This window comes from Rana temporaria, chromosome 4, assembly GCF_905171775.1.
Source record: "Rana temporaria chromosome 4, aRanTem1.1, whole genome shotgun sequence".
Classification (NCBI taxonomy): Eukaryota; Metazoa; Chordata; class Amphibia; order Anura; family Ranidae; genus Rana; species Rana temporaria.
In genome coordinates, this window is record NC_053492.1 from 259,372,270 (window position 1) to 259,389,895 (window position 17,626).

General features: G+C 40.2%; 1 protein-coding gene across 1 annotated transcript in view; it reads right to left on the bottom strand.

The window, feature by feature from the left end:
• Positions 1-17,626, bottom strand: part of LOC120937167 (prolyl endopeptidase) — a 149,727-nt gene that overhangs the window by 64,936 nt on the left and 67,165 nt on the right. Inside the window, exon 9 of the mRNA XM_040350174.1 lies at positions 7,426-7,623. Within this exon, the coding sequence (XP_040206108.1) occupies positions 7,426-7,623 (198 nt within the window). The remainder of the gene's footprint in view (positions 1-7,425; positions 7,624-17,626) is intronic.

The following is a 17,626-nucleotide window of genomic DNA, read 5'->3' on the forward strand; positions in this document are numbered from 1 at the left end:
AAAATGACAAGAAAATATTGCTTTAAGAAGCATGGGCGGAAGTGACGTTTTGACGTCACTTCCGCTCTGCTATGGGGATGGGTGGGGGCCATCTTGCCCTCACTCGCATCCACAGCACGCAGGAGAGAGGACCCGATCGCCTCCGCAGCTGCCGACGGCCCTGGTAAGCGGCGGAGGGCACGGGAGAGCGGTGGGAGTCCCTCTCCCACCGCCGATAACGGTGATCTCGCGGCAAATGCGCCGCAGAGGCCACCGTTATCGTTTACAGGATCGCTCAAGGAAAAGATGGATATCTCGGTTGTGGCAGCAGCTGCTGCCGTTACCGAGATATCTATCTTTAAAAACAGGACGTATATGTACATGAGCGGGTCCTTAAGTGGTTAAACTTCTGTACAATATTGCAAGCACATTTAGGCCTTGGATTTACATTAAGACACATACACAGCTATGAGTAAGCACTGAGTATCAGTGCGAAACGTCAGCTGTGTATCCCGTTTTCACCTTTTTGCTGTGCATTGTAGTGTATTCCATTTTACCATTAAAGGACAATTCAGGAATCTTTTCCAGGAGTGTGGCTGTCCAAATATTTTCTTTTTTGTTTTCTGGACATATTAGTCTAGAACGGTGTTTACAGATAAATGTCCCTATTTTTGTTACCATTTAACAGAGAAGTATGGCCAACATTTTTTTGTCTATACTTCTCTTTTTGAATCATGGGTGTACATTTTTTTTTGTTCTCTTGTGACCCTGAAACAGCCGATAGCATGCTACTGGTTTAGACATTTTCATGAGGCCTGGATGCAAAAGTGCCTCAGCAAGTAGATTTCTAAATGCTCCCCACAATCTCAAAGCATAATTTTTTTTTTTAGAACAGTAGAGAAATAAAGTTGCAGTCTAGAAATATACTGACTGGAGCTAGACATACTGGAGAGAAGATGACACAGTAAACTACCAGTGTGTATCTGAGTAGTTACGGAGTTAAAGTGTATGTATACTGTGGCAATGCCACTGTTTAATATGGCGGTCTGAGATAGGGTTTCCAGGAAATGGGCACACTAATGGCATAGGTGTATGCTGTCTTCATGTTAGAGGGGGTCAGTGTGTGAAGGGAGCAGTGAGAGGTGCACGTTTGCACCGTACTGTCCAGGTCAAGACAGACAGAGGTACGAGCCTGCGAGAGATGTGCATAAGCACTGGGACTGTGGGTTAGATGGTCTGGAGGACTTGGGCGTAAGGCCGGAGCAGTAAAGGCTGAATCCTATGTTTTGGTTACATTGATGGCGAGAACTCCTGCATGGGAAAACTTTCATTTGTGAACTTTTTCTTTTAAATAAAAGTGGGGAAAAAAAGCCCTGTAGAGTACTTCTGGCATGGAGTAAACTCACTGTTTTGCACTACCACTGAGCTACAAAACCCCCAACATGTCACAATACCCAAAAGTAAAAAGTTACCGTAGCTAAATAGAGGGACACAGGCTTTTAAAATGCACAGTATGAGCGGTTTATTTTTATAATAAGCATGTTATACTTGCCAGCTCTGTGCAATGGTTTTGCACAGAGCAGCCCCGATGCTTTTCTTTTGGGGGTCCCCTATTGGGAGTCCTGTATAAATTACCCCCTAAAGAGTGCTCCCAATAGCAAGCATCCCGAGCCACATTCCTGTGAATGGAGTCAATGAGGAGAGAGACATTTGGTTAAGCTCTGCTGCTCTCATGAACATCGCTGGATCGAGATGGATCTAAGGTATGTATGGGGGGGAGGAGCTTAATTTGTTTTTTTTACCTTACCACTTAAGTGATTGTAAAAGGCAGAAGGTTTTTTTATCTTAATGCATTCTATACATTAAGATAAAAAACCTTCTGTGTGCAGCAGCCCCCTTTAGCCCCTCTAATACTTACCTGAGTCTGTCTCTATCCAGCGATGTTACAGTAGAGACTCGGTTTCCCAAGACTCTCCACCTCATTGGCTGAAACATTGCTGTCAATCAAAGTCAGTGAGCCAAAAGAGAGGAGAGAGGAAAGAACAAGGCCACCACATAGTGTAAAATCATCAACTATGGGTTTTATTGTAAGAGGCTCAGCACTTGCATCAATGATGATATAAACAGGAGAGATAATGTGATCAAAAATACATCCAAGAAGCGCAGTAACGTGGAGCTAGTTCAGTCTACCTGACCGGTTTCGTTCAAGAGAACACCATCTGGGGCATGAGCCAGCCCCACACACACTGCACATATTCATACCCTTGCAAATTTCATCTAATTAGTAAAATTGATAAAAGCTGGTCACACATGGCATCAAGATCAAAACTGATATCCAGTGTGCACACCAAGCCTCAATATTAAAGCTGGTATACAATGAAGAACTGACCAAAATGGCACCGGTCACATAAACCAAGCCTCGATTTGGCTGTGGTCCATTTGATCTCAAAATCTCAAACAGAGGGGCACATAATCAACACACGCCACCTTATGGCAATATAAAAGATCACCTAAATGCCAGCTAAAATTACTATCTCTAGCAGCATCCAGACTAACTAATAATAAATCAATGAATCTAACGCAAAACCTACATATTAGACAATAAGATTTTAACTCATATATCCAAAGTCTTTCTAAATGTGATACTCCCCTAATGCTATAATATCCCCTCCAATGGGGTATGAACGTGTCTATGATTAGATTAGAGTGCCTGTCGGATCTTTGTTATGATACCGGAGGGAGTGTTTAGGGACACTATGGTTGGTCTTACCCTTCCTGATGTTTGCTATATGCTCATTCGCCCTCACAAAAAAAGGTGATAAAAAAAATGGTACGCCCCACATTTTGCTTCTTACAAGGGCAAGTGAGCAAATAGACTATAAACCGAGTGGCACAAGTGGTGAAATGTCTCATCTGATAGATACGATTAGTAGTAGTAGATTCAAAGACTTCAGTCTTTCTCCTGCAACAGGTGTTCCTTTCATGGGAGGTGCACCTCTATATATGATTCCAGCATGATCAGGAAGGACAGGGCACCAAAACCTACCATTGAACTTTCCAATGTCTGCTAATGATATCCTTAACCACTTCCGGACCACCGCATGTACATTTACGTCGGCAGAATGGCACGGACAGGCACATCAACGTACCTGTACGTGCCTGCCTAGACGTGGGTCGGGGGTCCGATCGGGAGCCCCCCCCCCCATACATGCGGCGGTTCCCGTGGCTTCAGGAGCGATCCGGAACGACGGCGCGGCTATTCGATTATAGCCGCTCCGTCGCGATCGCTCCCCGGAGCTGAAGAACGGGGAGAGCCGTATGTAAACACGGCTTCCCCATGCTTCACTGTGGCGGCTGCATCGATCGAGTGATCCCTTTTATAGGGAGACTCGATCGATGACGTCAGACCTACAGCCACACCCCCCTACAGTTGTAAACACACACTAGGTGAACCCTAACTCCTACAGCGCCACCTGTGGTTAACTCCCAAACTGCAACTGTCATTTTCACAATAAACAATGCAATTTAAATGCATTTTTTGCTGTGAAAATGACAATGGTCCCAAAAATGTGTTAAAATTGTCCGAAGTGTCCGCCATAATGTCGCAGTCACGAAAAAAATTGCTGATCACCGCCATTAGTAGTAAATAAATAAATAATAAAACTATCCCCTATTTTGTAAACGCTATAAATTTTGCGCAAACCAACCGATAAACGCTTATTGCGATTTTTTTTTTTAACCAAAAATAGGTAGAAGAATACGTATCGGCCTAAACGGAGTAAAAAATATTTTTTTTTATATATATTTTTGGGGGATATTTATTATAGCAAAAAATAAAAAATATTGCAATTCTTTCAAAATTGTCGCTCTATTTTTGTTTATAGCGCAAAAAATAAGAACCGCAGAGGTGATCAAATACCACCAAAATAAAGCTCTATTTGTGGGAAAAAAAGGACGCCAATTTTGTTTGGGAGCCACGTCGCACAACCGCGCAATTGTCAGTTAAAGCCTCATAAGTAAAAAATACCTTGGTTATTACTATTCAGCTCAGTCATGAACTCCTTTCCAAAGGAGGTTTTTATAATGACTTTTACATAAATGATTCCTTTTAATTTATTCATATTATGTAGATTTTGCGTTAGATTCATTGATTATTATTAGTTAATTTTGATGCTTCTAGAGATAGTAGTTTTAGCTGTACAAACATTGCTGGCATTTTGGTGATCTTATATATCTGCACAAGGTGGCACGTGTGAATTCTGTGCCCCTCAGTTTGAGATTTCCAGATCACAGGGACCACTGCTAAATAGAGGGTTGGTTCATGTAACGGATGCCATTTTGTTGGTTCTTCATCATATACCAGCTTTCATATTGAGGCTTGGTGTGCACATTGGATGTCAGTATTGATCTTGATGTCGTTTGTGACCAGCTTTTATAAATTTTACTAATTAGATTAAATTTATATATATATATATATATATATATATATATATATATATATATATATATATATATATATATATATATATATATATATATATATATATATATATATATATATATATATATATATATACACATACACATATACATACACACATACATACACACACACACACTGTGTGTGGGGCTGGCTCATGCCCCAGCTGATTTTCTATTGATCGAAACCGGGTAGACTGAACTAGCGCCACGTTACTGCGCTTCTTGAATGTATTTGTAATCACATACCTTATCTCGTCTATTTATATCATCGATATAAAAGTGTTCTACCTTTTACAATAAAAGCCATAGTTGATCATTTTACACTATGTGGAGGCCTTTTTCTTTTATGAATGGTGGAGTCCATGATTGGTAACAAGGTTGAGCGAAAGCTGACCTCACATGTTGTTTCCCAAGAGTGACCACATTCCCAATTCCATGTCTGTTCGACTCCGTGCCACTGACATTGGGTCCACGGAGTCCGGTAAGAGTATCCAATTGTTTTCCATTGGTGGTGGATTTACGATCTATGGCGATTTCTTACTGGATGGTGGCCTAACCAGAGGTTGAATATATCTTCAAATTTCAAAATTGATTTCTGCCTAAACACTTGTTATTTAATTTCACCCAGTTGGACTGTTTTTTGCCTTATGGGTTATTTATTCACAATGCCATTTCACATATATGGACTTTTTAGGAATTTCATTTTATGAACTGTATTTATATTCATTTATGACTGTTTGTACCTAGCACTTTATTTTATTTTGCACAGTCAATGTGTTATACTTACTGTTTGCATACTTGCAGTTTTCTAATATACACACACACACACACACTATAGATTAGCGCTGCACTTAATATTCCCATAAAATAAACATTACTTGGTGATTCAGCCCAGTTTTGCCTGTGCGCATCACACTTTCTTTTCTAAAATGATAATTCTTAGAGCTAGTGCTAACAGGTTGTCCATGACAGATGGTTTTGCATTCCCATATAAGTTTATAGCAGGTTAGAAGATGATCAACTGCACCAGTCAATGAATTCTGAATGATAGCAGATGTTTTTCTAACTGATGTTTAATCTCTCCCTCAAACTCTCACCAGTATGGCCAAGCATTGTCACCCTTCTTAGTGCTGCTGTTCTAGGACTGCAGCTATACGTGTCGACGCACACGGTACTAGCACATACAGTGACTAACATCCTTAGAAAACTATGCTTAACAGTAGTTTTCACACTCTATGCCCTGCCCTGTTCTGTAGAAAACTGTGCCAGTCAATGTTTTCACACCCATAGCCCAGTCTTGTACCGATTGACTGACAGTGATATTGAAGGAAGCGATGCTGTGCTGTCTCTTTCTCTTCCTACAGAAGATAGGAGTGAATGCTGCTAAAAACACAGCAAAAAAGGAGTATTTACAAGCTACAATATTTTCCTACATATTTTTCTTTAGATTTGGTTTTACATAGTCATAAAGCCTTAACATTTTTTATGCATTCCTTGCATTAAGGTAACATGAACAGTTTCCCTCTCTTCCTGTTTTGGTGGCAACTAGACATTTTGGATTACCTTTGATTTAATTCCGGGGGACAACATTGATAAGGGCAATTAGATAGTGTGCATTTCACTAATGAGAACCCAGACAGCAATACCAAGACCCAGAAAGACCTCTAGCCACTCCAGATTAAAGCGATTTAAAGGTTTTGTGATTAGTATCCCCCCCCCCAACCCAACCAGTAATATTAAAATGAATAGAGCTAAAGTACTAATTTATAGTACATTTTTCTCATTTATCAGGACACTAAAATTCATTTTTTGGTTCAAAGCATGCTAAAGGGAGTCTTTCAAAGCCTGATTTACAAAACGTTATCAGTAGAAATTAAAAAAAGTAATTCTAATAAATTAGAAGTACTGTTATTACCTTAATGCTAACTTTTAATAACTTTTTTTTCTTTTTTAAATCAAAAAGGTGTTTATTGTAGAAAAGTAAAAGGGCACATACATAACAAGTCAGCAGCCAAGAAAAAGAAAAGAAGGCCTGCATAGGATACATTGACAGTCGTACAAATATAAGGAGCACTATATAAACACAAAAATATCCCTGAAATAAGTACCAAGTACAACTTCCAGCATGCCCCTCACTTTAGCTTGCAAAAGGAGAAACAGAGGCATACAACTTTTAATAACTTTAGCACAGGGGTCAAAAACTAGCGGCCCTCCAGCTGTTGCAAAACTCCCATGAGGCATTGCAAGGCCGACAGTTACAAGCATGACTCCCTCAGGCAGAGGCATAATAGTACTTGTAGTTTCACAACAGCTGGAGAGTCACTAGTTTGAGACCCCTGCTTTAGCATAAGTCTAAACCAGGGGTCTCAAACTGGCGGCCCTCCAGCTGTTGCAGAACTACAAGTCCCATCATGCCTCTGCCTATGGGGGTCATGCTTGTAACTGTTAGCCTTGCAATGCCTCATGGGAATTGTAGTTCTACAACATCTGGAGGGCCACCAGTTTGAGACCCCTGGTCTAAACAATAGTTGCTAATCAATAGAGCCCACTACTTTGACATTTTTTCCATCCGCCTGAAAATCTGATGCCGACATGTGATGGTGATGTGAAATGTGATGTGAATGCCATGCTGATGAGATGCTTAAACAACTCTCTTTCACTTGCATATAACACTACTACATCTCTGATATGCATAACTCAGCCTCACAACTGTACATAAAAAGATTACACAAGTGGCTTTCCTGAAACCCAGTGATAGTGCTGCCATACCTGACTGTATCGGTAGCAGATCTGTTGATCTGAGACTTGAGAAAACAGGGAAACCAAGTTTTCTCTGCCCTTATGCATTTAAGTGACAGGCTGGATTTTCAGATGCTAAAACTGATATCTGGTTGGTTGAAATGAGTCACTATATTTATTTATTAAGACAGTTTTATGTAGGAATAAAAATGAGAGCGTACCCACCTGGTGATAAAAATGACGTGAACTGGTAAAAAATCTCAGAGTCCTTCTTCTGACCACTGTATCCTACAATGCTGCCAACATCCAAAGGTAACGTTTTAAGATGGTGGCCAGTGGCAAGATCATGCAGCTGCAAGACATTCTTCACATCGTGGAGGTAGCACGCAACGAGGAACTTATAATGAACACAGGCCACCCATTCTGGAATAAAAAAACAGAATATGAATTTACAGGTCAAAAAATAAAGCTAAAACAAAGTGTTTTCATGCAACTGATTGAGAATCAAGCAAATCGTACACAACCACTCAAAGAGGCTTTTCAGTTGACAGTCATTGTATCCAACAGAATGTGCTATTTTAATCTATAAATGCCAGTATAAAGTCAGGTGTAAAAACAGCCTAAAGCCAAAATACACACACAAATTTATTGTAGCAGGACGATACCCTGCCAAGGTCCAGGTCTAATAAACAGCCAGTTCACTAATGAGTCAGCTGTGTTCTGGGCTTTAAGTAATCACCAGACCAAGGCTCTAGGCTCCCAGTAGGAGATGACTCCACCCTGCAGAAAGGATGTCTGGGTATGGAGTCCGTAGTGCTTCACCTAGGAGAGAGAGGTGGAAGCCAGTGTAGCACGGGGCTACTTTCTGTACGCACGGAGGTCCCAAGCATCAGGTCTGTGGGAGACAGACCAAGACCCAAAAGCATAATGCCGGAGCTGGACAGCTGCGTTTACAAGCCAGGAGGGCTGAAAATCATTTAATTTGGTAGCAGGACTGAAATACTGAATACCCCCTGCGAGGGAATCTTCTGTGTTTGTTTTGAACTTTCTTTTAAATAAAAGTGGGCAAAACCAGCCCTGAAATGGAGCAAAGCGAGTGGTGGTATCCTTAACTTGGAGTGAACCCCCTAACATAGTACACCCCTCACATTTTTGTAAATATTTTATTTATAACTTTTCATGCGACAAGAATGTAAAGTAGTGAGTATACAGCTTGTATAACAGTGTAAATTTTCTGTCCCCTCAAAATAACAACACACAGCCATTAATGTCTATACCACTGGCAACAAAAGAAAGTACACCCCCTAAATAAAAATGTCCAAATTAAGCCCAAAAAGTGTCAATATTTTGTGTGGCCATTATTTTCCAGCACTGCCTTAACCATCTTTGGAATGAAGTTCACCATAGCTTTCCAGGTTGCCACTGGAGTCCTCTTCCACTCCTCCATGATGACTTCACTAAGCTGGTGGATGTTAGAGACCTTGCGCTCCCCCAACTTCCGTTTGAGGGTGCCCCACAGATGCTCAATTGGGTTTAGGTCTGGAGATGCTTGGCCAGTCCATCACCTTTACCCTCAGCTTCTTTAGCAAGGCAGTGGTCGTCTTGGAGGTGTGTTTGGGGTCGTTATGTTTGTATGTCACAGTACATGTGTTGACATTCATGGTTCCCTCAATGAACTGTAGCTCCCTAGTGCCGGCAGCACTCATGCAGCCCCAGACCATGAAACTCCTAACCTGGTTGCCGCCACACACACGCTTGACACCATCTGAACCAAATAAGTTTATCTTGGCTCCATCAGACCACAGGACATGGTTCCACTAATCAATGTCCTTAGTCTGCTGGTCTTCAGCAAACTGTTTGCAGCCTTTCTTGTGCATAATCTTTAGAAGAGGCTTCCTTATGGGACGGCAGCCATGCAGACCAATCTGATGCAGTGTGCGGTTTATGGTCTGAGCACCGACAAGCTGACCCCCCCTCCCCTTCAACCTCTGCAGCAATGCTGGCAGCACTCATGTCTATATCCCAAAGACAACCTCTGGATATGACGTTAAGCACATGCACTCAACTTCTTTGGTCGACCATGGCAAGGCCTGTTCCGAGTGGAACCTGTCCTGTTGAACCACTGTATGGTATTAGTCACTGTGCTGCAGCTCATTTTTTAGGATCTTGGCAATATTCTTATAGCCTAGGCCATCTTTATGTAGAGCAACAATTTTCAGATCCTCAGAGAGTTCTTTGCCATGAGGTGCCATGCTAAACTTCCAGTGGTCAGTATGAGAGAGTGAGAGTGATAACACCAAATTTAACACACCTTCTCCCCATTCACACCTGAGACCTTGTAACAGTAACAAGCCATATGACACCAGGGAGGGAAAATGGCTAATTGGGTCCAATTTGGACATTTTCACTTTGGGATGTACTCACTTTTGTTGCCAGTGGTTTAGACATTAATGGCTGCGTTGAGTTATTTTGAGGGGACAGCAAATTTACACTGTTATACAAGCTGTACACTCACTACTTTACATTGTAGCAAAGTGTCATTTCTTCAGTGTTGTCAGATGAAAAGATATAATAAAATATTTACAAAAATGTGAGAGGTGTACTCTGTATTTTTATATATATATATATATATATATATATATATATATATATATATATTTAAAAATGTACTAGTGTTTATAGTGTGCATGTTACTAGAAGACATTACTGGCTGATCTCTATTACCAACGTACCTAAAACATACACTTCTATGTCTATCTGTAGCATGTCTCTTCTATCTTCCTACTTCTATCATACTTGGCAGATAAATATCCTTTTAGCAATCTAGTAAAAGATGCTGCCTTGTGTAACCCTTTAAAAGAAAATTATCCAGCTGCTACTGAACCCTCAAGTGTATTAAGCTGCACAGGGTTACACCACAAATATGAAAGAACTCTGGTCTAATTAAAAAGCAAGGTGGTTTTAAAGAGCAGCTGTTGAAGTCTCTAAAAATAACCAGTTTACGGTTTCACCTACTTTCCTCGCAATGGGAGAGCAGTTAACAAAGTCCAATAACCAACAACCTCAGTAATTTACACATCTGTGTCTGTGTTCACCCACTCCTTTAATTCCAGCTGGGGGTGATCTTGCTGCATTATGGGAAATCTTTTATTTCTGGTTCCGACCTATATAATTATGCCATGTTAAACACTAAGGCCACGTTCACACCTGAGCGATTTTCTGCTTGTAGCTCTAAAACACTCAACAAGCTGAATCCCATTATTTCTAATGGCCCCTGTTCACACATGAGCGTTTTGTCTCCTGAAGAAAAAGTTCTGCTGCGCAAAAAAAGTACATGAGCTTCTTTTTTTGCAGATTGGACCCCATAGAATTCAATAGGAAAGCCAGAAAACGTGGCAGGAGCATTTATTTGCACGTTTTCTGCTCAAACAGCAGCTCTCCACCCCTAATCTCTGCCACCTCTCCCTTAGGCCGCGTACACACGATCGGTTAAACCGATGAGAATGGCCTGTAACATTATCTTTCACATTATAAGAAAAATTGGGCTAACTTTACTGTTTTGTTATTTTTTAATTCATGAAACGTTCCCCCCCCCCCCCAAATAAAACACGTTTGAAAAATTGTTGCGCAAATACCGTGCAAGATAAAAAGTTGCAATGCCCGCCATTTTATTCCCTAGGGTGTCTGCTAAAAAAAACATACATAATGTTTTTATGTAATTTTCTAGCAAAAAAAATATGATTTGTAGGAGAGAAGTGCCAGAAAATGCCCAGTATGGAAGTGGTTAAAGGTTGAAGGATGGTAAAAAGATTGAAAAGGGCTGGTCTAGAGGAAGCAGAATATACTTCATGGAAAGACTATAGTAACACTTGTTAAAGCGGGAGTTCACCCATTTAAAAAAAAAAAAAAATCTCCCCTTAGCTTCCTGCTCGTTCGGTCTAGGGGAATCGGCTATTTATATTAAAATATGTGCAGTACTTACCCGTTTTCGAGCTGCATCTTCTTCCGTCGCTTCCGGGTATGGGTCTTCGGGAGCGGGCGTTCCTTCTTGATTGACATTCTTCCGAGAGGCTTCCGACGGTCGCATCCATCGCGTCACTCGTAGCCGAAAGAAGCCGAACGTCGGTGCGGCTCTATACTGCGCCTGCGCACCGACGTTCGGCTTCTTTCGGAAAATCGTGACGCGATGGATGCGACCGTCGGAAGCCTCTCGGAAACCTATCAATCAAGAAGGAACGCCCATTCCCGAAGCCCATACCCGGAAGCGACGGAGAGGATGCGTCTCGTAAACGGGTAAGTACTGCACATATTTTAAAATAAATAGCCGATTCCCCTAGTAATAACGAGCAGGAAGCGAAGGGGGAAAAGTGCCCTCTAAGGGTGAACCCCCGCTTTAATGGTTAGAGTGCGTTTTCTCTACAATAACTGTTTACTGTGAAAGCCCCGTTTATTAGATGGATTATGTGCATACAGCATTGATGCTGTGCAATTTAAAGACCTGTAAAAGTCTTGTAGTATCCTTCTGAACCTGATTTCCATAAAGTACTAATTTTAGACCAAGTCTCGGCTGACTTAATTAACCCCAACCACTCTGATTGCCTTGGAAAGGCTGATTCATCATCAAGAGAATACAAATGATTAATCCCTTGATTAACCTTGAGGAGAATCTGGTAATGAGGTGGTATTGTTGCATTTTACAATAAACAGCAGAATTTTTTTTTTTTTTTTATTTTTTTTTTATACAAAACATTGTACCCCCATCCCAAAGTATTCATATGTTCTTGATTTAAATTAACCACTTCAGCCACGGAAGATTTTACCCCCTTCCTGACCAGAGCACTTTTTACAATTTGGCACTGCGTCGTTTTAACTGGTAATTGTGTGGACATGCAATGCTGTACCCAAACAAAAGTTTACATCCTTTTTTCCCCCCACAAATAGAGATTTCTTTTGGTGGTATTTGATCACCTCTGCGGTTTTTATTTTTTGTGCTATAAACAAAAAAACTGACAATTTGGAACAAAAAACATTTATTTTTTTTACTTTTTGCTATAATAAATATCACCAAAAATGTTTTTAAAAAACTAAATTTCTTCATCATATTCTTCTACATATTCTTGGAAAAAATTAAATATAAAAATCTCAATAAGCGTATATTGATTGGTTTTCGCAAAAGTTACAGTGTCTGCAAACTATGGGAAATATTTATGCCATTTTTATTATTATATTTTTTTACTAGTAATGGCGGCAATCTGCAATTTTTATTTGGGTTTGGGACATTGCAGTGGACAGATCGTACACTTTTGGGACCATTGACATTTATACAGCGATCAGTGCTATAAAAATGCACCGATTACCGTGTAAATGGGTAGGGAAGGGGTTAATAGGGGGCGATCAAGGGGTTAAATGTGTGTTCCCTCAGTGTTTGGGTATAGAACCGAGTAGTAGAGGCGACATATCGTTTTTCCTGTTTACACACACACAAATCCCTGTGCTGGTGCTCGTGCACCTGATCGCGCATGGCCAGTGGTGAAAGCGCCCGCTGGCCACGTGCATCGGGTCCCCTGCCATGCAGCGGGTGCGCGCCCTCTGGCAGCTCTTAAAGGGCCAACATATCCATATGGGATTTTGCGCACCCGTGCCACTATGCCGACGTATATCAGTGTGAGGCGGTCGGCAAGTGGTTAAACAATGCAAAATCTCAACAGCCAACTAACTATATGTCAAAATTGAACCAAATAAATATATAAAGACAGTGCTTTATTAGAAATGTACAATTCTTGACATTTACTAAAACTTGATTTCTAACAATGAATTACTGTAACTGGGCCTTAATGAGGTGTTCAAGTGACTATCACTGTAAAAATTAATGAAAGGGTGCCTTTTGCAGATGTACCAAGAACAGGTGTTCCTTTAAATGCATGAAGTTAAATAAGACCTAGTGCACTGAGCTAGTAAAATAAATAAATAAATATAAAATAAAATAGAATGCTTGTTAACCACTTCAGTCCCGGAAGGATTTACCCCCTTCCTGACCAGAGCATTTTTTTGCGATTCGACACTGTCGTGCGATGTTGTACCCAAACAAAAACTGAAGCCCTTTTTACCCACCCACAAAAAGAGCTTTCTTTTGGTGGTATTTGATCACCTCTGCAGTTTTTTTTTTTTTATATAGTGCAAAAAATACAAACAACAATAAGTGTATATTGATTGGTTTGCGCAAAAGTTATAGCGTCTAAAAAATAGGGGATAGATTTATGGCATTTTTATTGTAATTTTTTTTACTAGTAATGGCGGTGTTCTGCGATTTTTGTTCAGACTGCGACATTGCGGCGGACAAATCGGACACTTATGACACTATTTTGGGACCAGTGACATTTATACAGAGATCAGAGCTAAAAAAAGCCACTGATTACTGTATAAATGCCAGGGAGAGGGTTAAACACTAGGGGGCGATCAAGGGGTTAAGTGTGTTCCCTGGATGTGTTCTAACTGTAGGGGGGTGGGCTCACTACAACATCACAGATTACTGCTTCCAATTACAGGGAGCAGTAGATCCCTGTCATGTTGCTAGGCAGAACAGGGAAATGCCTTGTTTACATAGGCATCTTCCCCATTCTGTCTCTCCTCACTGCAATCACAGCCACCGGCAAACAGATTTTGCAGGGCCCACATGCACGCTACCGCCTTTTGCCTGCCAGTGCCATTCTGCCAAAGTAAATCGGCGTGCGGCAGTCGGCATGTGGTTAAACTGGACCCTATTTAAATTAAGTGATAAATTCAATGCTAGTTCACACCAGATTCAGTTCAGTTTTTTCTGCACTAAAAATGCATGCAGTGTTTTCCCATGTATTATAATGGCTCTAGTTTACACCAGAGCAGTCAGTTTCCAGCAAAAAGAAAAAAAGAAATTAGAGCGTGCTGCATTTTTTCTGCACAGAACTGTACTGGAACCTAGCAAATTGTATCAAAAACGCAGAGTGCATTTTTGTGGTGTGAACTGGCCCTAAAAATGCATGCACAGTTTTTTCCATGTATTCCAATGGCTCTAGTACACACCAGTGCGGTCAGTTTCCGGTGCAGACACTGACTGGAAGTGACTGCGTTGGTGTGAACTAGAGCCATTGGAATACATAGAAAACACTATATATGCATTTTTAGTGCAGAAAAAAAGTGCACGGAACTGCATCTGGTGTGAACTGGCACTCAGGCCTTTTTCTAACAACCATTTGGCCACATACACAAAAATTCCAGTGGCAAGAATTAGGATTTTTGCAGATGGAATGAAAGCTGCATGCACATGGCGGTGGCCACTCAGCCTGCACAAGTCACACACCAAACCTGTGGTTAGGGACGGGTGTCCCAGCCTGGACAGATGCACTTCCAGGCTCGGACATTGATCCCTAACCGCAGGTAATCGCTTGGTGTGTGCGGCTGAGAACAGTGACAGCTGCTGTCAGTCTGTCATAACTTTCTAAAGGTTGAGCAGCTGCTGCTATTTGCATGCACTTGTCATTCCAGCTGCAAGAATGCGCTAAGTCTTGCCGCTAAAATCCTGTGTACGTGTCTAAACGACGAAGGAGGCCTTAAAGTGTATGTAAACAAGAACAATGAACTTCTCTAAAAAAAAAAAAAATGTTTGGTCTGCTACATATACCCCTGACAGCAGTTTGTTGGATCTAATTAATAAGTGCAAATAATATCTGTTGATTATGCTAGAAATCTAGTTAGCCGATAGCCTTCTGCCGGTGCGGTATTCTTATAATTTACATAATTTTTAGCCATCTTTGCCCCATTTTCATCCATTGTGGTGTGTTAGGGCAGCCTGTTCATTATGAATGGGTTGCTAACGCAGCACGTGTCATGATCTTTCAATTTGCACTCCCAGCAGCAGTTATGTGAATGCGTTCCATATAAAACACTGAATAACGTGATGTAGCTGTACATTATCAATGTTGAAAGTTAAAACCTATCTGACCAATATATTAGGTAGCAGTCATATTGCAACAGTGTGTATTACTTTCCTTAGAACATATTTTAAACTGCAAGAAACGCATATTATCAGAGGAATGCAAAAGTACTTTTAAATATAAAAAGCTTAGGTTAAAGAGATCGAACATTGTACATTTTCAGGTATTTTTTATATTTATTGAATCGATGTGCAAGCATCGAAGAACTGGTTAGCTTTTTTTCACATAACATAGCTGTGTGTGGGCTTATAAAAAAAATACAATTACATTAAATAAAAGGTGGACACTGCTTAGCAGAACGTATTGGTATTCACAGAGCAATTGGTCAGAATTGCCTCTCACTAATTGGAATATCTTGGGAATCTTGTAATGTTTTCTAATTGAAATCTTCTGTTGCATATAAATGTACAGCGTGTAGGACTACTCCATGGGTCTTTCTGTAGACCTGCATCCAACCCACTGCTTTAGCCCCAAGCTACTGTTAAGCCACTTTCACACTGGAGGCACTTTACAGGCGATATAGCGCTAAAAATAGCGCCTGTAAAGTGCCTCTCCTGTCACGCCAGTGTAAAAACCTGAGGGGCGTAAAAAAAAAAAAAAAAAAAAAAAAAAAAAGCTTGAGGCCGAGTTCACACTGGTACGACAAACGCTCCGACATTGGTAGCTCACGTTGCATGACGTGTGAAAATCAATATTTCCCTATGAGAGCCGTCTTAACTGGTCCAACACAGGTCGGTCCGACTTTGAAAATGCTCCTTGTACTACTTTGGTCCGAGTTCAGCCCATTGAATATCATTGAAGTCAGATCAAAGTAGGATTCTTGTCCTAACCTTGTGACATCCGACATGGTGATTACAGCAGCAGTTAAAAGAATTTATGTTACTCTTGGGTTGTTTTGATTGGTCAAAAGACAAGTCGTACTATCTCAAAGTTGGAGCAAAATCTTATCTTGTTCATTCAAGTCGGATGGAAGTAGGAACGATGTAGGACAGATGTAGCAGAGCAAAATAGGATGATTGTCGTATTGTATCCGTGTGAACCCAGCCTTAGTAACCCCCCCGCCCCCCCAAGTGTCCATCGTAAACAGCAAGCCAGCACTAATATAGTGTTTTTACAACCCCAAAACAAAGATTGATAACTAACCAGTGCATCGCTACATAAAAAAAAAAAAAAAAATCTACTACTAAAACTAGTCATTGTGCACTGCCGAAAAATTTGTTTTATTCGTTTTTTGCTTTCTTTGAAAATTCTAAAATCCAAAATCCAATTTTTTAAATTTCACATTTTCGAATTTTGAAATTTCAAATCTCGAATTTTCCAATTTTCAAATGTAAAAAAATTCTAAATTCTGAAAAATTTGGAAATTTCAGAATTAACTAATTTGTCAAAATGTGTTAAAAAACGAATTTGGAACTAAATGAATTGCACGTGTATATAAAAAATAAAGACAATTCGTGCAACAATACATGTAAATGCGATTGCATACTATAAAGTTCAGACTCGCTTGACTATATATATATATATATATATATATATATATATATATATATATATATATATATATATATATATATATATATATATATATATATATATATATATATATATATATATATATATATATATATATATATATATTAGGGCTGTGCAAATTAACTTTTAATTAATCGATTAATCTTAAATTTTTTTGATCGATCAAAATCTTTTTAATCTATTAAAATTCTTTTGATTTGTACTCACCTCTCCGCCGGCTTCTGGGCCTTCACGGAGTTCCGTCGGAGATCCAGTAACGTCACGGACACTGGCGGGGGCTTGCCGTGTCCATCTGAAGAGCTCCTTTGCTTTGCCTTCATATCTGCATGCCGGTGGGACCTTACTATCTGCCACACGCAAGGGCTGTTACACTTCCCTCTATCAACCTGGGATTCTACAACCATCCACTGGGAGTTGTGATAGTTTCCTTCATGGGACATTTACATGCCGACGGACTGATGTTAACCTCTCCTCATCTGGATTCAGCAGTGGTATCGTTGTACGCATTTTTATACCAGTATCATACTTAGCTACATGTTTTTATGACTGCTTTTGGTACCGTTTGGTATTACTCGCACCATTTTTACAGTTTATGTAGCTACATCGATTTTATCTCCAGTGCAATATTTATTTGGTTACCTACTTGAAGACTATAAAAGTTTTAATGCTATTCCCATCGAGCGCTGCCTTTGTGTGTTTTTTGTATCCTGCTATCCATTTTTCCAGTGGTTGGTAGCTGCACTGGGAATCAGCCTGCAAGGAGATCAGCTAAAAGTAGTTGATATGTGATGTGTGTTATAATTAATCGAAATTTAGCGATTAAAAAAAAAAAAAAGATTAAATCGAACAGAAAAATTTTGATCAGTAACAGCCCTAATATATATATATGTACACACACACACACACACACACACACACACACA